The 26368-nt window shown below is 42.8% G+C and overlaps 2 protein-coding genes across 2 annotated transcripts; both read right to left on the bottom strand.

Moving 5' to 3' along the window:
- Positions 1 to 288: 288 nt before the first annotated feature.
- Positions 289 to 15206, bottom strand: Znf354c (zinc finger protein 354C). Its single transcript, XM_028775945.1, has 5 exons — positions 15054 to 15206; positions 13958 to 14042; positions 7018 to 7144; positions 6167 to 6259; positions 289 to 5187 (listed from the first exon to the last, which is right to left on the bottom strand). The coding sequence occupies exons 2-5, from the start codon at positions 13988 to 13990 to the stop codon at positions 3758 to 3760; spliced, it is 1683 nt and encodes a 560-aa protein (XP_028631778.1). The 5' UTR covers positions 13991 to 14042; positions 15054 to 15206; the 3' UTR covers positions 289 to 3757.
- A 2531-nt stretch (positions 15207 to 17737) lies between these two features.
- Znf879 (zinc finger protein 879) lies at positions 17738 to 23735 on the bottom strand. The gene is made up of 2 exons (XM_028775946.1): positions 23652 to 23735; positions 17738 to 20278 (listed from the first exon to the last, which is right to left on the bottom strand). The coding sequence occupies exons 1-2, from the start codon at positions 23686 to 23688 to the stop codon at positions 18843 to 18845; spliced, it is 1473 nt and encodes a 490-aa protein (XP_028631779.1). The 5' UTR covers positions 23689 to 23735; the 3' UTR covers positions 17738 to 18842.
- Positions 23736 to 26368: the final 2633 nt, after the last annotated feature.

Genomic DNA, 26368 nt, shown 5'->3' with positions numbered 1-26368 from the left:
TTAAAGATGTGACTGGCCTATTCAGACACCACCATACTCCATGGAAATGCCCAAAGTGCCCAATGTTTTGTTTCAAACGAGTTTCCTTCTCTAACCTGCTGTCATTATTTTTCAGGGTATCCAAACAGCTGGCTTGAGTATTAGTTGCATTCAATGGGAGAGGAGACAGGGTTACTCCATTTAAAAAGGGACCCACCCACCATTTCTACTGATTATAAATACATCCATTGAGGATGAACTCTCAACCCAATTGCTCTGAGTCTTGAACAGAAAGCTCACATTCATCACTTAATAAATCATTTTGCCTCAATTTTTATTACATTTAAACATAGGTACAGACAAGTTTAAAGGGTGATCACAATAATTCAACAATCACTGATCAATTCTGAATTTCAATTAAAATGTGCTGCAGACATTTTGACTTGTCAACTTAAAACTTTTGCATGCACATGATAGGAAAATATAAACTCAATGCTTTACCTAGTCTAAGAAAAGTAAGCATACCACATTATCTAACACCTACTTTCACCTTTGTATTTCCCTAAATATCCCTCAAATGTCTTACAGGGATTTTTCTTTTTCTGACTTTATTTCTCAATAGAAGATCACACTTTGCATGTGGCTGTCTCAGGCATCTTCTTGTTCTAACATCTTGGCTCTTTGAAAAGTACAACTTAATGATCACTTCCGATGTCTCAAACTCTCAATTTGTCTATTACTGTATGATCTAACACGTTACTCTCAATTCTTTGTAAACAGGAAGATAAGTCTAGAGAAGAGATTTCCATAGACGTTCACTAACTGGTTTTGGCAGTATATCATAACATGTGCTTCTGCGGCCTCAGGAGAAGCCACAATGGCTGCTCCTGTTCCGAGGGGAACTCTGCCTGGCAGATCTCAATGTGTAAGCAGGTGCTTCTTTAGCTGTACTCTTCTGGGATTATGCAATGTTCCTTAATTGTCTTTCATGTAGTAGGTTTTACCATCAACTTTTTGCTAGATTTAATGACAATGACAGTTTTTAAATGGCTTGTTTATTGCTTTGTATATATTTTTAAAAGATGCTATTCTTCAAATGTTATAAAAAGCTTTTCCCCCCATAACCTTTAGAAAATATTATATCCAACCCTGTCATGAGTATTTTTATGTCTGACATGTCTTAAGTTTGATCAAAGGATGTACCTTCAAGTTAGTTCCTGTGTCTATTCATATCAATAACCCTAAAATGATGTCTTATCATAAAAATATCCTCTAGGTGCACTTATCGTCCCCTCCTACTCCAAACATGCCATTGTTCATTTCTTCAATATCCTGAATCCTTTTGGAGGCAAATGGCATTTGTAAACCAAAAAATGGGTACTGAGCATGCTCACTAGGTACAAGAAGACATTCAGAGGTTTCCTTGAAGTTTTATTTTTCTTGCAAATACATTTAAACACATACAACTACTGATGGGCCAAAAGAAGTCAGTTAAGTGCTGAATGCCTGCTTAATTCTAATATTCTGCTCAGAAGGAAGGGACTAATTAAAGCTTCTAGAATAATTTCTAAGATGACAAACCAATGGGGTAAGTCAAAGAATGAAGGAACTAGGTCTAGGGGAGATACAAAATATTAAGGTAATGAGTAGATTGTTTAATATAAAATATTCATCTGTAACTTTATACTTAAATCCTAAAGGCTGCAGATACAGCTCAGTGGTAGAGTACCTCCTGAGCATGTACAAGGCCCTGGATTCAGTCGTCAGCACTACAAGGAAAAAAAGTATTAAAACTTATGTAATAAAAAGGCAGTCGTACATGGAAACATACCAAAGCGATACCTCCAACTGGACCTTCGTTGGATTTGAGAATTTAAGTAGTTATTATAGAAGCAGGTATAGAATCAGAGATAGAAGAAAGTGGGGGCATGTTCTCAACTCCACTACTAAAACCAAAGCTAGGGGAACTAAAGATAACTGATTACATTTGAACAGGTAACAAAACAAATAATGTTCTTAAGCCTTGAGGATAGAAATGAACCTGTAACTATCACAGATTATCAGAGCTAAAGACCTCGATTCTTAAAAGCTTATAAATTAAAAATCTCTCCAAGCCTAAAGTGCTAACAGGTTCACAGCAGGAGGCTCTGTCAACACTGGCCTTCTACAATAGCTAATATACTGTTTGGATGACAGTCTGTCCACCTCTGTCTGCTCAGGCCAACTTCTCCAGTACTGTAAGACTCTATTCAGCTAGACCCAGAACCACATCCCACTACAGATACAGGAGAGTATTAGAAAGAAGTCTCCCCTGGGGGAAAATTTTAATTTGAAACAGTAAATTCTAAATTAGTAAATTGAGTCTTTTTTAATCATTAAGGACTATGGAAGAAAAAAATGTCCTAAACTCTTTGTATGTATATGTATGCACATTGGCACACACATATACATACATATATGAGTGTGTGCATACAGCCTATGATGATGTCTTGGCCAATGACAGACAACATACATCACAGTAGTCTCATTAGACTGTAACTTGTCTGGAAAATTCCTACTTGTCCAACTACATCAGAGCTGTCATGACTTTATAACTACTATAACATCTTAGGCACAATGCATTGCTCATTTGTGCAAAGAAACCCTCTGTGCTGGCAGCCAGACGACATCACAGCACACACAATTATATACAGTACATGACACATAGTGATGGTGACAAACTACATTACCAGTTTACACATTTGCTATACTACACTTTTATCCTTAAAGTATACATATTCTACTAATAAAATTTACACCAAGCATGATGGCTCATGCCTCTAATCCCAGTACATGGGAGGCTGATGCAGGAAGACTGCAAGTTCAAAGCCAGACTGGTCTATATGAGTTCAAGGCCATCCTAGGCTACATAGTGAAACTCTATCTAAAATAACCAAGCAAACCAACAAAAACAATTACTATAAAAAGTATGGATATATGCATGCATAGCAATTAGTAAGAAGAGGCCATGGATTTGAAGGAGAGTGGGGAAGAGTGTGTAGGAGGGTTTGGAGAAAGGGAAGGGAGAAATGTTGTAATTAAATTATAACCTCCAAAAAAAATTTTTTTAAAAAAGTTATGGTATGTTGATCAACTCAAGAGATCACACTGATTGGCTGACCCAGACCATCTAGGGCTATGCAAATACAATGATGTGCCTATAAACATGAAAGTGCCTAATGAAGCCTTTCCTAACTGTATCCCCATTGTTAAGTGACATGGCCATATATACATGAAAGTCTTCTATGTGTATATATGAAATAGATGCATACATACACACATGTATGTTGTATAAGGGGCAATTCATAAAGAGCCTTATTGCTAATACACAACATGTCAAGTATTCTTTCCCTTTATGAGAAGGACTTCTCTCTATAACAGCTCACCATTTTAGGGACTGAGGCCCAATTCCTCACATTATTAACTACATCAGAGACTATCTCAAAAAGAAAATTCATAACACAGAAGCTCTTAGAAAGAGATGGTCCTCTCACGAAACAATGCTTATACTCAACATATACTCAACAGTTACTCATGTATTTTGTTTTTGAAGTGAGGCCTTTCATACTTTTTCAAGAATTTTTAACATGTTTGGTAATAGTCCTTAAATGGTTGATATCGGCATTCTTTGTGCATCCACTGTCCATGACTTAGTGGCAACTATTTGCAATACAAGTAAAAAAGTTGACTCTAATTTGATTTTCATTCTACTCACTACTCTTCTGGTTGCTATCTTGGATTAGAGGGATGAATTAAAGTTCTCAGGCTTGTCTCCTTTCAGAAATCTCTGATATGGAGTAAGGGACGAGCCATAGATAAAAGGTGCCCCATACTCTTTCCACTTATACAGCCTTTCCTTAAGGTGGACTTTTTTGTGTCTACAAAGGTTTGACCTATAACTGTAGGCTTTCCCACACTCCATGCACTTGTAGAGCTTCTCCCCAGTATGGATTCGCTCGTGTTCAGTTAGGAATGAATACTGGCTGAAGGCCTTTCCACACTGATTACACTGATAGGGTTTCTCTCCGGTATGGATCCTCTGATGCCGATAAAGGTTTGATTTACAGCCAAAGGCTTTCCCACATTCTTCACATGTGTAAAGTTTCTCTCCAGTATGAATCTTTCGATGTTCATTGAAGGAAGAATACTGGTTGAAGGTCTTCCCACATTCATTGCACTGATATGGTTTCTGTCCAGTATGAATTCTCTGGTGTTCAATAAGGGTAGACACACGTGTAAAGGTTCTCCCACACTGCAAGCACTGGCAAAGCTGCTCTCCAGTATGGAGTCTCTGATGTTCAGCTAGGGATGGAAACTGACTGTAGCCTTTCCCACACTCAGCACATTTATAAGGTTTCTCTCCTGTGTGGATTCTCTGATGTCTATGGAGCTTTGCTCTGCAGTTGAAGGCCTTGTCACACTCAGCACATTTATAGAGCTTTTCCCCAGTGTGAATCCTCTGGTGCACAGTGAGGGTTGAACACTGGCTGAAGGCCTTCCCGCATTCCCGGCAGCGGTAAGGTTTCTCTCCAGTGTGCACCCTCAGGTGTTTAATGAGTGTGGAGCTGCTGCCGAATGCTTTCTCACACTCACTACATTTGTACGGCTTCTCCCCTGTGTGGGTTCTCTGGTGAGCCAGGAGGGAAGATCTATGGCTGAAGCTTTTCCCACATTCACTGCATTTGTAAGGTTTCTCCCCAGTGTGAATCCTCTTGTGCTCTAGAAGATGAAGACTTTGGCTAAAACCCTTCCCACATTCACTGCAGACATAAGGTTTTTGTCCTGGGTAAATCTGAAAGCTTCTCATTAAATCAAAATCCTGTGATAAATCTTTCTCTGAAGTGTGATACATAGCAGGGGCCCTTTCTATGGGATCACCCTCTTGTGAGACAAGCGCTTTACTGATGAACAAGGGTTTCCCCAGCTCAGGGCCTGCAAGAGTTCCATCTTCACTGGTGGTTTCCTTGGGTGATGCTGACCCTGGCTCATGAGCTTCCTTTGCTTGCTCCTGTGCTGTATCTTGGCTCTCAGATTTCACAAGCTCTCCAAAGCTGATTTTCCAGTAAACACACTTAGTGGACCCATTCTTCATCAGCCTACGAGGCGTTTCTTCAGTAAAAACATCTTGTTTGGGGGGCAATGTTTCTTTTTCTGGCAAAATCTGGAAATCTGAAAAGAATAGGAAGAATTAATTCTTCCTTTGCTAGAAGAGAGACATGGATGCATCAGAAAGCCAACAAGACAGGCAGTAACACATAGAAAAGAGGATTGGTGCAGCCTGATCCCAAACATGGACTTGAGTCTGGAGGGAGAGCAGGATGATCAGAGGTAAATGGGCTCAAGAGTAGGGTATGGAGATAAACTAGACAAAGCAGCGCTGAAGATGAGGAGACTGCAGTTCTAGAGAAAAAGAATTCCAGACAGGGAAGGGCAAAGCAGACCACTTAAGGACCTATAGAACGTTGTGAAGTGACAAGCTGAGGCTAAGCACTGTGTATCCCTCAGTTCCTCAGCCGCTCCCTTCACTCCTGCTACCCCCACTGCATTTTCCCTCTTGGTCCTCTGAACCCCACAGTCATAAGTGTAAAGTATTTAGATTGCTTTTCTTAAAATTGGGACTTCACTTCTACTATAATTTCATCACAGCCTGTGAAAGGTGAAAATGGTCTGTCAAAAAGATGATGTTTGCGTATTAAATATTACAACAGCCCCAAACACAACTGTGTTTGATCTAAGTTCAACACATCAATCACAATGAAAACTACAGAACAGGCCAGCCAAGTGCAGCACTCTCTCCTCAGACTGAAAGAATAACATGCTTTCTTGCTATCTCTCATCCCTTTCCACCTTTCTGTTAGGCAAGAGGAGAAATGACTTATTCATTTCTTCTGTAAGCTGGCACCAGAAGACTGCATTCTCTTTGTAGGAATCTTATGAAAATCTGTAAGTTTGTGAAGTTAATTTGTCCTAAAGGTCTGAGTATCCCTAACCTCGAGTTTAGCTCTAACTCTATGTAAAAAAATTTAGTTTGAGTTCATGTTAAGAAACACTGAGCTTTCTTTACTCAATCCATAACTGAAAATGGATTGACATTGCACGACATACTCAGGTAGACTCCTAAGCCGCCATTTCCCAGTGGCTCACTCACCTAGGCATGTGTCTTCAGGGGCCTCTCTTTCCATGCAGGGATCTTGCCCTTTTTGCAGCTTGCCAATCACAGGAGGGATTGAAGCCTGGAAGCCTGCTCATGGGAAAGAGAACGGAGTTGGGATGAGTGGCCTGAAGAGAAATTCCAGAGCCACTCCATAAACCACTCACCTGACCTAGAAAGCGGAGAAGCTCAGTCTTACGAGGTGGGACACACAGTTTAATCACTTCCCAGGGGACACTGGAGATTTAGGGCATATGGCAAGAAGCAAGGACCAACTCAAAATTCATGCACAGTCCTAGAAATGAACTTCTCCACAACAGGGTATTCCTATATGGTTTTTAACATCTAAATGTCTTCTATGAATTTCAGATTCTGAACTGGGACTTAGTCATTGGCCTGAGGCAGAAAACAGATTGAGAGTAGGTTGTAAGGAAGGGCAAAGAAAGACAGGAACTCAAGATGTCAGATAAAAAGTGTATGTTCAACTCCACAGAGATTTGACTTTTTTTCTGTAGCATAATGGAATGGAAAACAGAGGACTCTGAACCCAAAGGAGCAGCTTCAAGATTTTTTTTTTTTTTTTGGTTTTGGTTTTTTGAGACAGGGTTTCTCTGTGTAGCCCTGGCTGTCCTGGAACTCACTCTGTAGACCAGGCTAGCCTCGAACTCAGAAATCCGCCTGCCTCTGCCTCCCAAGTGCTGGATTAAAGGCGTGTGCCACCACCGCCCGGCTCAAGATATTTTCTACTACACTGTTCATTAGAGGAAAAAACCTTTCCTGGCAAGGCCAGGTGGTGGGTAGGGATCACCTGCTTCCATGGCAGAATCTCAACCCCAGGGAGTTCTTACCCAATGAGGCCAGGTTGCTGTAGTTCTCCAGCATCACCTCACGGTACAGGCTTCTCTGAGCAGGGTCCAGGTGCAACCACTCATCCTGGCTGAAGGACACGGCCACATCCCTGAACGTCACAGGCTCCTGGAACAGCAAACCCATTCCTGCTTACCCCAGACCACCATCTTCATCATCTGGATTAAGGTGACACTGGGTATATACCAAGAAATTAAAACTATCTCAGAATACTATGTACTTTGAATCATCTAGTTATGTAATTTTGTGAAAATAGTTATTAACTATTTAAGTAAACAAGTATTTACTGAGAACCCACTGGAATCAAAGCTGTGGGGATTTGGGCATTAAAATCCTTGACAGGAGGATATAAAATCCAAACCTAGAGGTGCTGGAGAGATGGCTCAGCAGTTAAGAGCACTGACTGCTCTCTCAGAGGTTCTGAGTTCAATTCCCAGCAACCACATGGTGGTTCACAGCCATCTGTAATGGGATCTGATGCCCTCTTCTGGTGTGTCTGAAGACAGCTACAGTGTACTCATATACATAAAATAAATAAATAATTTTTAAAAATCCAAACCTAGAATTTTAAAGTGTTCTAAGCAAGCATAGCCTTCTCTCACTCAAAGTCTAGGTAAAAGGAAAAAAATATAAATCAGGACACATGTAGAGCAGTGTAGGAAAGCTGAGGAAAACACCAACCAAACCGAAAGAAATCCATGGACAGAAAAAGTAATTATGGTTTATTAAGTATGTTAGGGATAGTGGTAAGAACTCTGCATGTACTATCTTCTTTAAATCTTATGAAAACCCTCTAGGGAGGAGGCTATAGTTAAAGCATTTTACAGATGAAAAACTAGGTCTAGAACAGTTAAATGACCTAGGTCAGCAGTTGATTCAGTAGGTAAAGGCACTTGCTGCCAAGCCTTGCCAACCTGAGTTTGATCCGTCCTGAGCACATGGTAGAAGAAAGCCAACTCCAAGTTGTCCTCTGACCTCCACACTTGTATTGTGATTCATACACACACAATAAAAAAAGTAAATAAAGAAGTTAAGTAACCTTCCCGAGAGACTACTGGGAGAAAGTGGTATTGAGTTCAAGTAAACACACTTCTGAGCTACTACAGATGGGTTTCTATTCAATATGAAAGTCAAAAGAACCACAGAATTTGCAAAACTATGTATGTGCCAAAGAGTCATTAATAAAGTAATTTCAACCTGGCAGTGGTGGTACACGCCTATAATCCCAGCACCTGTGAGGCAGAGGCAGGTGGATCCAGACCAGCCTGGTCTATACAGTGAGTTCTAGAACAGCCAGGACTATACAGAGAAACCCTGTCTCAGGTAGGTAGGTAGGTAGATAGATAGATAGATAGATAGATAGATAGATAGATAGATAGATGATAGATAGATGATAGATAGATGATAGATAGATAGATGATAGATAGATGATAGATAGATAGATAGATGATAGATAGATAGATGATAGATATAGATAGATGATAGATAGATAGATAGATGATAGATAGATAGATGATAGATAGATGATAGATAGATAGATAGATAGATAGATAGATGATAGATAGATAGCAAACAAAGTAATTTCTGCCAAAAGAAACAGCTCCCAAGTATGACAGAGTGCAGAGATTCTACTATAACACAGGAAGGTAGTGAGCTTTGGAACAATACTGTGGGTATTTTATTAGACTCCATCAACACGGGGAAGTCACGTCACTTTAGCCTTGCACATTTACCACTGGAACTGCTTCAAGGAACAATATCAGGACTAGGTAGGGACATTCCCTTGGGTGCTGAATGCAACATTAACTACTTCTAATGAATGGTTCCTGGCACACTGGTTACAGGACCTGTGAACGTGACATGCATAATGAAAGCGACTCTGCAATTCTGTTTACTCTAAGGACTGAGGCAAGAGCAGACTATGTAGATGAACGTGCAGGTAGAGCTGTGGTGACGACGGTCCTTACTAGAAGACTCAGCTGTGAGAGAAGCCCATGTGATCACAGAAGCTGTGACATAACGAACTGCTAGGCAGTGAAAAGGATTTTCCCTCCTGGTATCTAAAGAACCACCCCCGTGGACAGCTTAACAATAAAACAGTGTAAGACTTCTGACTTCCAGAACTGTGAGACAAGCGATTTGTGCTGTTTTAAACACGGAATCTGTGGTAAATCGCTGCACAGGAAAAAAATCAACATAGAGGTGTATAGTGGGAAATCTTCCCACTGCACTTGTATAAAGCTCAGCGATTGGGCTGTCTGAGAGGAAGGTGGAATGAGGAGTCAGAAGGAGAAGGAAGAGGAGAGGAAGAGGAGGAGCAAGGAGGAGCGAGGGAGGAGAGATATAGGGGCCATGGCACACCACACATGTATCGAGAGCAGTCCTGGGTAACAACTTCTATCACAAGGTTAGATATTGGGACACACCTCTAATTGTGTGGGCATCTTGTTATTGAGCATTACCAAACATATAAAGCCTTTGGATAATCTTTAAACATTAGAGTCTCATTTCTACCAGGTACTGTGTGGATGGTGGGATGGTCTGGGCTCAGCCCAACATTGTGGAGACCCCATCGTGGGAGATTGGCACATCTCCCATGACGGCATCCTATGGGTGCCAGGGCTGGTGTTTCTAGCTGTGGTGCACCTCTGGACGAGGAACATGGCAGCAGAGCTAAGCAGAACCACCACTCTATTCATAATATCAACCTCAACAGAAGTGAAAATTTAGGGATAATTAATGTACGTATCTATTATAAGTCAATGGATATGCAAATGATAATACACGTGTTACTTGAAATGTGTCAGCCATCAAACAAAAATGAGGTAAATCTGTACCCCTGGCACCAGACTTTATCTTAATATACAACTGATTCATATGAAAAGGAAAGCTATAAAACAATCTTTTGAAAAGTTTTATACATGTATATACCTATGTAAGATATACACAAAACACTTCCCTAATTATGCTTTGGTGTTTGTGGATGGGGGGAAAGTAATCTTTCATTAATTTCTTAACATCTTCAAAATTTTTCTATGTTTGTTCCTTTCTTTCAAATTTGTTTCCAGTGCTGGAGATGAAACCCAGGGCTTCTGTCATGTTAAACACATGTTCTACCCATGAACTACATACTCAGGCCCTGAGTTATTTCAGGTTACCACTTAGGATAAAGAGAGTTCCGTATCAGAGCACTTGCCTGGTAAACATGAGGCCCTAGGATCAGCCCCCAGTAACCACAAAAACAGTCAGAATCCAACTAAATTTCTAAATCAACTTCTATATTATACCTTGAAGGTCTGGATGTGAGCTGTCTTCACACACTCATGTGTCTAAACACTCACTTGGTGCCCAGCCGAGAGACTGTATGCTTTTGGAGCTGTGGTCTAGTCAGCATAAATGGGTCACTGGGGTAATATCCTGGAGGCGATATCATTTCTGATTCAGTTAGAGCTTTCGGCTTCTTGACCTATCCAGATGTGAACAAGCTGTAGTGAACATTACCACTGTCCTAGTCCAATCTGTTCCAGTGTTCCTTTTCCTGCCATGATGGACTGTAGTTCCTAAAACCATGAGCCAATAAATTCTTCCTCTTTTAAGTTGCTTCTGTCAAATATTTTGTCCTAACAACAAGAAGAGCAGCTAATACACACTTTGAATTATAACCAGTTTCTAGGAATACATCCTTATTTCTTCTCTACAGCAAACATACTCTTTCACAGAATACCAGAAAAAACTTACAAGGATACAGGACACTATCAACTCTTCTTTATGCTACAGCTGCTGGATGTTCCCAGTTGGCACAGTTTTTGAGACTGAACAAAGCATACTCCTGTACAGCTTTCATTAAAAGGCAAAGGAGACAGCACAGCAAGACTGAATGAGGATCTTCCTTAAGAATACACCAGGCTTCCCTCCAGTATCCTATCTCTGGATCTGTGTACAGGATCTTGGTTTGGGGAGCCCTCTAAAGAGGCCCTCATACTTACAGTTACCTTTCTAGTGCTCTAGCCTGAATGCCCAGCCAGCACAATTTCCTTCTTAGCTACCATAACATCTTCAAGTATCTCTTGTTTTGCTGGCAACAAACAAGATGAATCCCCTTCTGTCTAGGAATGCCTCTGTTTTGCCTCCATTCTTGAAGACTGTCTTCACTGGATACAGACTAAGTGATAGTTTCTTTCCACATATGAAACACCATTTGACTTTTTCTGAACTCTGTTGATTCTGATGAAAAGCCAATGGTTATCATTTCTGGGTAATATACTTTGGTCTGTTTTCAAATTTTTGATTTTTTTGTAATTTGTCTATGACTTTTCAGCTCAATATGATGAACAGCAGCCATGAGAGGCCATCACCACAAATCACGGCTACTCTAAGTGAGATGTGCTGTGTATATAAATGCTTAGTAGACTGGTTTACACACGCATATACACACATACCTGTAAACATAAATACACACATGCAGTTGCACACATACACACTCAGTATCTCCATAATTTGAATATACTGTATTAAACAAAACATTAAGTTACTTGCTACTGTGTACTTTAACACTGTTACTAGAAAGCTTTAGACACATGAACTACATGCATGGTTCACACATTACATGACAGTGACATGTGACTCTTATGAAAACCTCTTTCTCACAAAACTCTGCCTCAATACATTCAACTGCACATTACATTTCACTCCTCAGATTCTGTAAATTATGTAACCACATCCCTATGGATGAAAATGTATGTCTTTATTTTTCACTTGTATATATGCTATATGCATATGCATGTATTTCTACATGTGTGTGTGCATGTGTGTGGAGGCCGGAGACAGGTGGTGGGTCTCGTGCTCTATTTTTTTCTACCTTATTTTTTGAGATAGAACCTCTTAACTGAACCTGGAAATGGCTCCTTGGTGGTCTTTTGGGGTTCACAAACGGTTCCTAGCACAAGAAGAGACCACTGAGGATGAATCATCCTGCTCGGCTGGCTTTAGACTCCCATTTCTCATTCCTCAGGCAACACTACAAAGGTAAACATCAGCTCTGCCACTCCTCAGGATTTAAATTACTCAATGAAAAAGGGGGAAAATACTCTGACTTTACTAAGACTCGTTAACAGAGTTCCTTCTTCTGGTGAAGAGAACAGATGCTTTACCTCTAGCTCTGGAGGGAGACCTGACAAGTCTAAGCTAGCCTGAAGCTAGCTAAGTAGCTTTACAAACTACTGTGTCCTTCCTTTAAAAGTTAATCCAGGAGCTGGGGAGATGGTTCAGCACTGGCTGCACTTTCACAGGATCCAGTTTCAATTCCCAGTATATAGTATCTCACAACCATATATAACGCCAGCTCCAGGGATATGGCAAACTCTTCTGGCCTCCACGGGCATCTGGCACACACGGTGCACAGACATACATGCAGGCAAAGAATCCAAACACATAAAATAGAAATAATTTTTCAAAAAAAATTTAAAGAGTTAATTAAGCTGGGCCTGTCAATCACCTGACCAGAGTTTGCCTCTATCCACCTTCTCACCCCCAAAAGCTGATTCACTTGAAGACAGACATGCTAAAGACTAATTATCTCTTAATGAAATAATGTACTCAGCCTTCCCAGAAGCCTTTGGGCAGTGTCTTGTAGGTTCCCGTCCACCTTGGAGCTTGCCCAATTTTCAGAGTTATTCCGAAAACTCTAACTTTTCCTTTTAATTTTTTTTTTTCCTTTTTGTCCAAAATCTTAAACATGCTTTCCTTGGCATTCTGGGGTTTCTCACTCATTCTCTGAAGCTGCCTCCCCCAGCACACAACTGTTTGCTGTAGAGAGACTATCATATGTCTGTATGGATGTAGTATCTGTCAATAATAAGTCTGATGGCCTTTGGCTTAGGCAGGAAATAGGAAGTGTGACATCCGGGAGGAGAGAGAATTCTGGGACAGGGCCCAGCAAGAGATCCACTCGGGAAGATGTGAGGAGGTGGATACATGGCCCCTGAGCACAGGTAACCAGCCAGGCGGCAGAGTGTAGGTTAAAATGACTGGGTTACTTTAGTTATGATCTAGTCAGAGAAGAGCCTAGCTATTTGGCCAAGGAATCTGTAAATATATGTTGAGTCTCAGTCTTATTTCTGAGAGCACTGGGCTGAGAGAAAGAAGGAGACCTACAGTTCGCCTATCATGCGGCTTGCTGATCTCCACTGCTGAACCTGCCTTTCCTGGACCCTATCTCGGTCCTCCTGGCTGCTGCCAACACTTACAGCTTGCCTGCCCTGTTATTTTTCTCAAACTTGAATAACATTTTCTTCAAGCTTCCTTCTGTGTACATTTTTTGATTCTTTTACTACTGAAATTAAGAACCCAAAAGAAAGGACCAAGTTTCCCTGGCAAATGAAGGACACAGAAGACATTTTAAATTATGTCTTATGTCTATATGGATATATCGATAATAAATTTTTATGGACACATAATAATTTAATTATAATAATTAATAAATTTGTATGGATGTATCGATAATAAATCTAATGGCCTCTGGCTTAGGAAATAGGAAGTGGGACAAGAGGGAGAAGAGATAATTCTGGGATGGAGCCAGAGGAGAGAGCCAATGGTAGAGAGACCCTCATACCTCTCTCTTTGGCTAACAAAATGGGGTAGATACTCCATCTAAAGGATTCCCCATTTAAAAAATAAAGCACCTGGGATGTTTTATGAGACGGTCATTATAGGCTATCATCTGTTCTGGACCTGGCAGAATCCTTTGATAAGTGTAAGGAGGGAGGCTTTTGTATCTTTTCCTTGCAGGTCAGCTTCAACTTGGAGTTTGCATACCCCTATTAAATGGTAATTTTGCAAGGGAGAAAAGTGACAGGGGCAAAAAATGGAAACATATCCACATCTGAGTCAGAAAGCATTTGCACAAAGACAAGCTTCACTTACTGTGCCTCGGGCAGACAGCAAATCCACAGCCATTTCCCTTCTTAGTTTTCCTGCCAAAGGAGAGCTGAGTGCTGACCAAGTATGTCTGGAATGGAAAAAAGGTGTAGTAAGGAATTCTGGTACAAAGGGAAGGCTTAGAGCCAGGAGGGTAAAGCCACCCACAAAGGGGGTCTGGAGAGGTAGCTCGGTGATTAAAAGCCACAGAGAAATTTGACTATCAGCACCCACATTGGGCTATCCACAGCTACTTGTAACTCCAAGAGATCCAACATCCTCTCTGACCTCCTTAGGAACTATGGCGCAGACACAAACATACACACATAAGAATAAAGTTTTAAAACCCACCCATAATGGCACCAAATGATAAGAACGCTGACCAAGCCAACCTGTCAAAACTATACCCCTTCTGTACATTAATCACACTTCTACTTTCTTACACTGATCCCTCCACAACCATCTACAGGCCTGTTAGCACCTTGTACAAAAATCGTGGCAATGTCAAAAGACTGGATATGACTGATTTAAAATACAATGTATCCAAGTTCTCTGCAAATGCTGTGTCTGTCTACCTCAAGAACTTGAGTGTTAGCTGTTTGGGAATTCTTGGAACCAGTCCTCTGCAGTAGAGGTGGGGCTGTGCTGTCGACGTGGCTGGGGTGGACAGCCAAGGGGTTCACAGCCTGCCCAAAGTGACAAGACATAGCAAGCAGTACAGATGGCAAGGAAATTCTGCTTCCAGTCCAAGGCTCTGATCAAGACTCAGCAAATGCTCCGGCCACACTGTGCCTTGGTTTCTTCATTTGCACCATAGGCACAATGAAGGACCAAGGGGCCTGTAACTTGGTACTAGATGCGCTAATTCACTAAGTTAGACTAGACTGCTAGGTATCGGCTGTTGATTTTAAGATCTGCATCGCTAAGATGCTACAGAAGATGCACAGGCCACCGGCTCCGCAGTCTGGGCCCAGGCGCACTCCGTGGCGGGCCGAGCCTGCTGAAGGGTCCCCGAGCCAGAGGCCGCAAAGCCAGGCCGCGCCGGGCCCGCCGGGAAGCCCACCGCCCGCTAAGCCCCGCCCGCCCCCTTTGCTCCACTCACGGACGCCGGTGCTCGCTCCTGCTGCTCTCAGCACGACCAGTCTCGAGGATGTCGGTCCCAGACGCGCTCTCCCGGCACAGTCAGGATCACCTCGGCCAGGAGCCCCCCAAAACGCCGCGAGCAGCCCCGCCACCGGGAGAAGCCCCAGAGAACTACTACTCCCGGCATGCCTCAGATTCTTTCTGACTACACCTCCCAGAAGGCATCGGGACTAGGCGAGCTCTGAAAGTGAGTCCAGTTGTAGTGCATTGCAAACCCAGCAAACCTGTCCCGGCTCTTAGTCCTCAGACTTGTTTGCTATGAGGGTGAAGGGATGTGACAGGACAAAACTGGAATTTAGGGTTTAGTAGCGAGGTACCTATAGATACCAGGCCGGCCTGACTGACTATATATGGTGTTGCAGTACAGCCAGGACTATATAGCGAGACAAAACCCAAAAACAAACAAAAAAAATCCAAAAACCAAACAAATAAACAAAAAAACACTCTAGGAGAATCTGGTGTAGCCCCCATCACTAATCATGGGAATTTAAATTATTTTACCGTGTACACAAAAAACAATGTGACATGAGCCTTGATGTGCAGCCCAGGATGGCTTCAGAAAGCAGGAGGATTAAAAAATAAAAGTAATTGATTGAATGCCTTTGGATTTTTTTTTTTTTAATCCAGCTAGCTGCTGAATCCTAAGATCAATTGCCATTTGGTTAGAACAGTAATGAACCTTCAGAGATCCTGGCTATCCCTAACCCCTGGGGGGAGGGGGGAGGGGAGTTTCTTGTTGTTTTGTTCTTTTTGTTTGTTTGTTTAAAAGAAATACATAACCTTATCTTTCTGATCTGGAAAAATCAGCCTGAAGAACAACAAAAACTCAGCAGTGAAGGTGTTTAAATAGCCCCCATGGCTGACCTTAGGCTCTCTCAGAAGTCATAGTCTGTCAAGTGAAAATCCCAGTTCCAGGTCTGTGTTCTCTCTCTCAGTATCACTCACCATAGAGGCCCCTATAGCCTCATATTCTACAAAAGCAATTTTGTCTGTGTTTTTGCTGTTGGCGTTTGTTTCCAGAACTAAATGGAAGCCCCTGTTGCTGGGGGTTATCACATACTTTAGTTGTAGAATGTGGAGCATGGAGAAATCGGGTTTGGCCTGAGCTGGAAGATACCTCCATGCTAGCTCACTTACAAGTGCTCAAAAGCGCTGTGCAGGCTCCTAGGGTAGAGCCGAGGCCAAGTCTTGTTCAGCTATGAACACAGTATGGGTACAGCCAGGAGGTTCCATTTTCATTTAAAGCCTGCTCCACAGGAGAAAACTTATATTTTCTAGGGCAAAACTTGTGGCTGGGAAGATCCTAGTCCCCAGTAGGGGAAACTACTGCTATTTTTTTTAATAGGTATTACATACTTTCAAAACACTTGTGATTATCGGAATAGATTACCATGGTTATTAACACTGGTTGTGGGAGAAAACTTTTTTAAGTGTGTGCATGCTCACCTGCCCATGAAGGCCAAAAGCCGTGGGTTCCCAGGAGCTGAAGTTACAGGGAGTTAGGAATCACCCAACATGAGTGCTGGGAATTGAACTAGGGCCTTTTGCAAGAGTAGTACTATATCCTGACTTTTGGCTACTTTGTACATTCTTTTTTCTTCCACCTTCTCCACCTTTATCCCTTCCAAACCCCCAACACTAGGTAGGAGAGAAAAGGCTAGAGGGGAAAAGGGGTGTGGCTATCATTAGACTACTTCCTGCTGATGAGGAGCTTTGAGTTTCTTAGGGCAACTTTGATCTTTGTAGTCAGGATATCACCAACCAGAAACCAGCAACAGCAACTAGCAGGAGGGCATGAGCTGCCACAACCCTCTCAGGGGCTCTTGCATTTATATACCCTCTCAAGAGTCCCCAGAATTCTGACTGTCATACACTGGCAGAAACTATCTGCTGCTGCAAAATCATGCCCCTGCCAGAGCATGAGGCAAATCACAGTCTGCTGCTGTGGACTATCTGAAGCAGCCCCATATCCCACGCCTGGGATTCAAACAAAAGAATATTCCCAAAACATTTCTATATTTTAAAAGAAACCAAAATTCTCACTACATAGTAAACTGTTTTAACCATGGGATTGCAATCTCCCCTGACCTGGGAAGCACCCCTCCCCAGGAGGAGGTAGCTGTTGTGGGTCACAGTTGGTCTTGGTACCAAGAATACAGACTGTTGCTGTGGCATACTGACCCAGTGCTCAGCCATGAATGGAAGAAAACAATCAGACATCTATATTACTCTAAGGCACAGGGAATGTTGCAGAAGAGGAAGAATGGAGGGGGTGGTGTTCTATGCTTTGAATTTACCTTTAATCAAAACAGGAAAAAGGTGACTCACAAGACTCAAGAAGCTCTAAATATTTCACAGGCTTAAAAAGCTGACTCTAGAAGTCTATATATAAACAGTGCACAAGTGCTACAGGGAGCATAATGGTGCACTGTGACATAATTTCTCATTTCTAATGAACTCTCTCTCTCTCTCTGTGTGTGTGTGTGTGTGTGTGTGTAAATAAAATTTCAAAAGCATTTGTCTGAGGAATCTTTACCTCACAATTTAATACAGCAAAGGTAATTACTCTCTGAGAAAAACAAGTGGAGACACCATGCATTTTGTGCCTTAAAGTGCTTTCAGGTCTGAACCAGAGGTGGGAAATTGTGGGAAGAGAATTCGAGGAATAATACACCTACATACTCAGGGTGCTTTTCTTCTCAGCTTAGTGAGACTGTTGGGCTGACCTTCCTCAAATTGTCTTAAAGTTTGTCTCTGTATTTTTAATTGTCAGTTCTGTACAGGCAGACAACTAAGTGCTGGTAGGATTTTGGTATTGTCATTTTTATGCCCATCACTGGATTTTCTACGTTGTAAATGTTCACCCTTCTTCACCAGTCTAAAGCAACCTAAGAGATGTATCGGGGTTGTCATGAGGTGGATTGGTTGTGATAAAGATGTATTGGCCAAGAGCTGGGGCATGAAGCATGACGGCAGACCTTCCCGACAGCGAGAGTAACACAGGTGAGGCAAGAAGGGAGGGATTCGGAAGTGGACAGAGACTGGAGAGAGATGGGGGGGTAAATAACTAGCGCTGTGGCTGTTCTCAAGCTAGTATAATTGGGTTAAGTTTAAACTGCAGCTGGGAGACTGCCTCACAAAAGGCCTAAGCTTTAAATTATGCTGGAAGTCTTCATGTTGCTGGCAGGACCAAGAAAATCCAGCAATAGAGAAAGGAAAAATGAACCAAAATTTTTAACAATCAACAAGAACTTGTTGCCAGAGTATTAAAAAGCAAACTTTAGTGACCATGAGGCAGCTGTGAGTTACCTATGTAGACTTCTTTTCTCATTTTTTTTAAATTCAGCTATTTTGCATTCACATTCAAAGGCACTGTCCAACGTAGATCCTAGACTGGACTGAAGTATGCACTTTTACCTAAATCAGCAGGTCCCCAGTGATGTTTAAAAAAAGCTGGTGGCTATTAAGTCTGCATCACTAGAAAGAAAATATTAATCCTTGAATCTCAGTGTCAACTCCGCTGTGCCAGTAAAACTTCAGAACATGTGGAAAAGTTTGTATTTATGTTTTCCAAACACTCACAGGTTTATACTGTATAAATGTCTGATGCCTGATGTTTGCTGAAATCTAACTTCATGCTCACCCCCAACTAACTACCACACATCACTCTCCAGATGAATTCTGTTACAGTCATTATGGAATGTCTCAAGGCAGATTTACCACATGCATTTTACTTATATGGTTTTTCTCAATAATGTGTCTTCTGGTGGTTGGCAAGAGATGAGCTCTGACTGAATGCTTTCCCGCATGCTTTGCATTTATAAGGCCTTTCTCCTGTATGAATCCTCGTATGTGTCATAAGTGACGAACTCTGTCTGAAGGCTTTCCCACAAACTTTACAGTTAAACGGTTTCTCTCCAGTGTGAATTCTCTGATGCTGAATAAGGGCTGAGCTTTGGTTGAAGGCTTTTTCACAGTCATTGCATTTATAAGGTTTCTCACCAGTGTGGATTTTTCTATGAGTATTGACTGCAGAGTGGGAACTAAAAGCTTTCCCACATTCTTTACAGTGATAAGGTTTCTCTCCTGTGTGGATTCTGTGGTGGATGTTAAGCCGTGAGATCCAGGAAAAGGCCTTCCCGCATTCGTCGCACTTGTATGGCTTTTCTCCAGTGTGGATTCTCTGATGTTGGATAAGCGCTGAGCTTTGGCTGAAGGTCTTGCCACATTCCTTGCATGCGTATGGCTTCTCTCCAGTGTGAATCCGCTGATGTATAATCAAGGCTGAGTAGTAACTGAACACTTTGCCACACATGTTACAGTGAAAGGGCTTCTCTCCGGTATGAATGCGGTGGTGTCTGCTCAGCCGTGATATTGATGTAAAGGCTTTCCCACACTGGCTACATTCGTATGGTTTCTCCCCAGTGTGAATTCTATGATGCTGAATGAGAGATGAGCACTGGCTAAAGGCTCTCCCACACTCGTTACACTTGTAAGGCTTTTCTCCAGTGTGGATCCGTTGGTGATTATTAAGGGATGAGCTGCCTTTGAAGGTCTTGCCACATTCCTTACATTTATAGGGTCTCTCTCCAGTGTGCATCCTCTGATGCCCGATGAGAGAGGTGGTGAAGCTGAAGGCCTTCCCACATTCACTACAGATGTATGGCTTTTCTCCAGTATGGACTCTCAGGTGCTGTGTCAGGGACGAGCTTTGGCTGAAAGCCTTCCAACATTCCTTACATTTGTAGAGCTTCTCTCCAGTATGAATCCTCTGATGTTTGCTCAGGGAAGAACTGTGGAGAAAGACTTTTCCACAGATGTTACATTTATAAAACTTGCGCACTGTGTTGAATCCCAGTTGTTTGAATAGAACTGAGTACTGGTGGGGGTGGGGCTTTCTTCCCCTGGAGACAACTCCAGGTTTCCTAGGAAATGGAGGCTTTATACCAGGATTTCTCACAAGTTCGATCCCTGGAAAGCCCCTCTCTTGTATATATTCTCTTCTAACAGAAAGCAGCATTTTGCTGAAAGGTTTTTTCTTATTGCCTGGTTGCTCCACTAACTGTTCCTTATTCACACACGTTTTTCCCAAAATGAAGTCAAACAAGCCATCCACTCTCTGTTTTTTCAAGACTTCCTTATTTTCTTCTTTGGAAACTATGGGTTCAAACAAGCTCTTCCATCCTAAATTAAACAAAATGTAAGCAACTCTTGCACAGAGAATAAAAGAAAATGATATAAAACTACCTGACACAGTTAGCAAATTCATATGACACAGCTAACAAATCCAAACTCAAAATTTTAGGAAAAGTTAGGACAAAGACAAAAAATAGATGAGGGTAAAAATGCCTGAAGGGAAATGTCTAAAGAAACATGTGTGTGTTTCTGTGTGTGTGTATGTGCCTATGTCTCTCTGGGTGTATGCATGTGTCTGTATCTGTGCGCGACTGTGTGTCTCTGTGTATGTGTGTGTGCACCCGTGTGTCTATGTGTGTGTGTCTGTGTATATGTGCCTAAGTCTCTGTGTGTGTGTGTGTGTGTCTGTGTGTCTGTGTGTCTCTGTGTATGTGTGTACGTGCCTATGTGTCTGTGTGTGTGTGAAGGTGGGCTGAGGATCTCAGATGACAGCTCTAACAGTAGGAAGGGGTGCCAATCTTGATTTAGCAACAAAGCTTCAGGTATTTCTGAGCACAGCTTATGTTACTGTTCAATTTCATCACCCAGGTCAGAGGTCAGTATACTCAGGTAAATCCCAAAAGAAAGCTGCAGGGAGGAAGAGGAGGAAGGGAGGAGGAAGAGGAGGAAGAAGGAAAAAGGGAGGAGGAACCCCTGCCCCAAGAACTCTGTGAAACAGTGTCAGTCTCAACAGTGCCACTCTGGCCCTTGTCAGAGTGCTAATGTAATGAGCCTTCCCTCAATAGACCATGCAAAGGCCAGTGCTCTGTGAATTACAGGGAATAACCAGGCAAGAGCCAACTGTCCATTCAACAGCCACATAACCAAATTCCCAAAGAGGTAACTATGGCCTTATGAGAAGCATATAAGAACAAACAAAACCAAAGCAACCTGTAGTGGAGGTAACTATACTGATATTTAAACTGAGTGGTAGGAAGATGAAGTTGAAGATAAAATCTAGGGCCCAGCCTGAGTGATGGGGAGCATGCTGCCTTCAACAACTTAGTTCAGTCTTAGACGCCAGTGGCACAAGGAAAGCATCGGCTCCTGGAAGCTGTCCTCAGCTCCCCACTCATGCTGTGGCTCATCCGAAAACTACCACCCTGCACAAAATAAATAAGTTAATGTAAGAAAAAGATAAAATCTAAGTAAGAGCCAGGATAGTAGAGATACACTATAAGAAATGAAATCATTGATTCAAAAGAAATGAATATATTTTATAAAAGAGCTTTCATCCTCTTGATTATAAAAGAAGTTACCAATATAGAAAAACTGAGAAATAGAATCAGACAGAGGGCTTGTTGTCAACACTCCTTGCTCAAAGACAGTAGAGTGGAACCAAGTGTGGACACTACTGATAGGGAAAAAGAAATCTAATGTCAGAATTCTACTGTCAATTCTATGTCTAAAGGAGAGGAGAAAGAACTTCAGATGTGTGTGTGTGTGTCTTAAAAAATTATTGATAGAAAATATCCTCATCAAAACAAAGGAAAATCTAAAGACAGTTCATGAATGGCAACCCAAGATGAAACTGACTCAGAATGCCCAGCTACTGCCAGAACACAGTGAATTCTGGGTAAGCAACTGAGTCCAAGAGAATCTTCCTCTGGTACCAGAAACAAAGATAAAATCCAAAGCAGAACAGGATCTGGGCACTTAGGATACAGCAACCAGAGTCTAACAAACTTAGCTGTACATACCAGGAACCATATATCTGCTATACATGGCTTGCAAATGTCACAGTCAAGAATGGCTTGATGAGTATCTGCAAACCTGCTTAAATTCTATACTGTCACCATTTGGCACATCTACCTTGTCATGTATCTACAATATACATATACTTTTGTTGTTTTTCCTTAACAATGGATATTGAGTTATAGACAAAAAAGTCGAAAGCCCAAGACAGTGCGGTAACACATTATCATGAAAACCTCTTACATTCGAAAAGACTGGACTTTTGTTGGACCTCATAGGCAGAGTTAATTAATACACCTAGAGATCACTTAAGAATTAGGGCTGCTACCCTCCTTATGAGCTTAGCCCGTTTGTTTAGCTTGCCTTTGCAAGAACAATGTAACAGCTGCCCTTATTTCCCTTGGATTTTTCCATGCAACCAACTTTTAAAACCTTTAGCTAATACATAATTTCAATCTAATTCCATGCCCTGGACCCAGAGAGCAATGCATGATGTGGTAGTCACTTGTAGAAAGGAAAAAAATAGGTTGAAAAACAACCTGATACAATAAATATCTGCCATAAAGTCAGTAGTAGCATTTGGGTATCACATGACAGCGCCGGTCTGTTATCTGGGTCAGCTGGGGTTAGTAAAGCTTTCTCCCTTGTAAAACTCTGTTAAAGATTTCTGTAAAATATCCCTCATTCTTTTCCCATATTTCTGTGATGTTCAATAAATACAGAGCTAGAGCCCTGCTGTGGATTTAGTTTATTGTTTTTACTATGTTAACTGGGTTCCTAAATTGCATGGAAATTTGCATATCTGCTTGTGAGATGCTGATGGTCCCTGTCTCCAGCTGGTTCTAGTTTGTAAATGAAGTTGCCAGTGGTCAATGACTGGGCAGGGAGACAGAGGTGGGACTTTGAGGTTCTCTGGCAAGGCACTTGAGGAGGAAGAGACTTGCCACTGCCTGGGAGGAGAAGGTCCCAGCCTGAGAGGTGTATGAGAGACAGAGACACTTCCAAGATGTAAGAGTCGGGGGTCATGGCCCATAAGAGCTACAGGCCTGGGTCCATGGTGGCCAAGATAGAAAATAAGTTTTTGTAAGCAATAAGTCAGGAATATCGGAGGGGAGAGTACATTAGCAGCAGGGAGGTTTGGAAGTGCCCAGCCATTGAGCTGTTCAAGACATATTAAAATAGAAGGGAGTGTGTATGTGTGTGTGTACGAGTGTGTGTGTGTGTGTGTGTGTTTCATTCTTGAATCCAAAACATTTGGGCAGGTAGCAAGGAGCTTGCACGCACCTGCTACTGGGGAGATTAGATCGGATTAACCAGCTACTGCTTCAAAGCCCTTTGTTAGGGACACACACAGGCACAGTGACAGACAAATTCATAAGAGAGCATTCCGGCAGGCACAGATTAGAACAGTAGAAGGATCAAGAATGATAAACATTCAACATACAACAGCACATGCTTTCAAATGACAAGAGGCACTTGACAAAGTACAACTCCTGCTTGGACAATTCACCTCTCCCCCTGAACCCAATGATCAGAAACAAAAAGGAGTCATGTCCTTGCCAGCAACCCCCATGTGCTGACACATCAAAGGAAGTCCCTAGCCTCCTGTCCTCTGCGCATAATCCCCTTAATGTGTCCAGGCATGTAGGAAGTGCCAAGTTCAAGTCCCACTCCCTCTGACACTTACTGAGGTATACACCTTGAAGTATTTCACTTTCCACCATCTGGAAGTCTTCTGCTTGCTCTAACTGAGAGATGACCTTTGGCTTGGAAAACAGAATCCCTGTTCATGAACAGGAAGACATGAGTGGCCATACTGGCAGAGATCCAGTCCAAGTAGACTGTAAGGTAGGGGTACCATGCACAGGAGGAGAAACTTTGTTTAGAAAGCAGCCTAAAACTGGGCTCCTAGAGGATGTCCAGAAGCCTCAGGATCTGAGTCAGGCTCTGGCTTGGTGCTCCTCTTGGTGGGATATCTTAGGGGACCCATAGCAACAGGAAAAACACAAGAGAAGGTACTCTTTGTCAACTCAGCTGTGTTCAGACTTCTCAGAATAGCCAAGGGAAAGAGCAGCCATGACTGAACCCATCCACAGGCCCAACCTAGCCGAACCCTGCACGTGTCCTCCCAGGTGGTGGGTAGGGATCACCTGCTCCCATGGCAGAATCTCAACCCCAGGGAGTTCTTACCCAATGAGGCTAGGTTGCTGTAGTTCTCCAGCATCACCTCACGGTACAGGCTTCTCTGAGCAGGGTCCAGGTGCAACCACTCATCCTGGCTGAAGGACACGGCCACATCCCTGAACGTCACAGGCTCCTGGAACAGCAAACCCATTCCTGCTTACCCCAGACTATGCCCACAGATAGCTTGGCTGAGAAGCAATCCTGTGAGGGTATTGAGTGTATCAAACCAAGCAAGTACTTCTGGACATCACCTTAATTCTCCAGCATAAATTCATGTATACAGTAGGTGACACTGTGCCCTCCGAAAGCGCAAATACAGCATCCTTGTCTTGCATCATGCAGAACTGTGCATGGGGACACGTCTAAATAAACAAAACTTGAACTTATCGGTTCCTGTGCTCTGCTTCTGCATTCATCCTATGTAACCTTTTCTTTCTGTTCCTTTGGATGCAGCCCGGAATCACTTCTAAAGATTAGGAGGAAGTTAGATATGCGTGTGAAGGTAGGGGCTGGTATAGGGACAACGTTCTATTGTTTAAGCTCAGGATATTGGAACCAATGAGCATTAAGGAGACAGGTGATGATGAGACCAGTCCTACAATCAGGTCACGAGACCTCAAGTAGGTTAACATATCTGGGAGGGGTAAGCTTTCCACTAGTCAAAAGGTTTAAGTGGAAAACAATATTAAAAACTGTACTGATACTCCTTGGCCTGATTCTATCTCCTTTGCCTGTACAAGGAAGTGTCTACTCTGATAAAACCTTGCTTGTGGAGGTTCTTTGTATGTCTTGTTGAAATCTTTCTTCTCCATGAGGATGCAAGAACCAGGGGACTAGGTAACAGCCTCTGCTCAATAAGTGAGGGTGAGGGAGGGCAGTTAACTCCTGGGCAATGGATACTAACTGATTCCTGGAGACACTACTTGGAAACTGGCCTGAGGCACAGAAGAAGTGCCTCCCTTCAGGAGTTAGGGCTTCACCTTATAGCAGCTTCTGTTCCCCCTTAGGCTCTAAAGCCCAGAGAAGAGCAGGCAAGGATGGAATAAACCCCCCACCACCACCCTGCAGCCCAAAGGCAGCTCAAAAAAGAAGTGGCCTTCACTCACCTGAACCTGGGCTGGCAGCAACCTCTTGGTCATTTCTCTCCCTCTGTAGCTCCTCCTGAGAAGACACCTGAGACAGAGAAAGAAGCTGTGAGGTCTACTCATCCTGGCTGCTCTCCAGCCCTCACTGGGCCAGACCAGGCTGGGAAACACCTGCTGAGCATCTGCGCAACCCAGCCTCCCCAGGCCAAGGGAACCTGGGCATGAGTACCAAAGCCAGACGTGGGCCACAGGCACATTATGTTAGTGTACCTTTTTGCTAGAGATTATGAATAAAGATGAACCGAATTAAACAGTCACAGCTATCAAGTTCATTAGCAAGGTAAAGCGCACCACTGTGTGCAACTCATGGAGGGTAAGAGAAAAGCCCAAATCTTCCACATATCTGCACTTGGACATGCGAGTGAAAGAAATGACTGCAGAATGCATGTCCTTTTCAGATCCACCAACTAGAAATTAGTCCACTCTTCCTCATGGGCCTTTGCCTCTGGTCAAAAGAATGTCACTTAAATTAACAAGAACACACACACACACACACTCACTCGCTTGAGGAACGGCATCACTAGCCAGAACTCAATTTAAATTTTAGAGAAAAGGGGCAGCTCCTGTAGAGCACAAGATATTAACTCGTCCCGGGCTCCATGCCCAGCATCCTTCTGCTTCTGTCCAACAGTAAAACCTTAGAGCATAGGTATAGGAAAAACCAAAAACCAAAAACCAAAAACCACGGATTGTGGAGTTCACTGTAAGACACTATCCAGTACCGAAGACGGACAGAAATGAGGAAAGTTTCAGCTCCCAAATGGAAAGGCTGCAGGCGATCTGCTCAAGGCTGACTCCCTAACCTGAAGCCGGAGGCTTCCTTGACCGCTGCTCGGGCCGCGGGACCCGGAATCAGGGCCCGAGGCCTGCACCTGCCGCCGAGGCCTGTGCGCACTCCCACCAGGCTTGCAACCCTGCCCTGCAAGCTCCCGGCCACGCCAGCTCTGCCAGAAAGCCCAATACGCTCAATGCCCCGAGCTGGTGCGACTAGGTTCAACTGCGCGTGCGCGCGAGCCACCTGGTTTCCGTTGTGGACTACATTTCCCAGAAAGCACTGCGACACCCCACCCTCCCA

This window comes from Grammomys surdaster, unplaced genomic scaffold, assembly GCF_004785775.1.
Source record: "Grammomys surdaster isolate TR1022 unplaced genomic scaffold, NIH_TR_1.0 262, whole genome shotgun sequence".
Lineage (NCBI taxonomy): Eukaryota > Metazoa > Chordata > Mammalia > Rodentia > Muridae > Grammomys > Grammomys surdaster.
Note: the sequence above shows the minus strand (reverse complement) of the source record. Positions and strands in the feature narration are given on the sequence as shown.

Coding starts and splice junctions, on each gene's coding strand:
- Znf354c (XM_028775945.1), bottom strand. CDS start 13,990: ATGGCTGTGGATTTGCTGTCTGCCCGAGGCACA. Junction 6,260..7,017: donor CAGCAACCTGGCCTCATTGG/GTAAGAACTCCC, acceptor TCCCATGAGCAG/GCTTCCAGGCTTCAATCCCT. Junction 5,188..6,166: donor CCCTGAAGACACATGCCTAG/GTGAGTGAGCCA, acceptor TATTCTTTTCAG/ATTTCCAGATTTTGCCAGAA.
- Znf879 (XM_028775946.1), bottom strand. CDS start 23,688: ATGGTGGAAAGTGAAATACTTCAAGGTGTATACCTCA. Junction 20,279..23,651: donor ACTTCAAGGTGTATACCTCA/GTAAGTGTCAGA, acceptor TGTTTAATTTAG/GATGGAAGAGCTTGTTTGAA.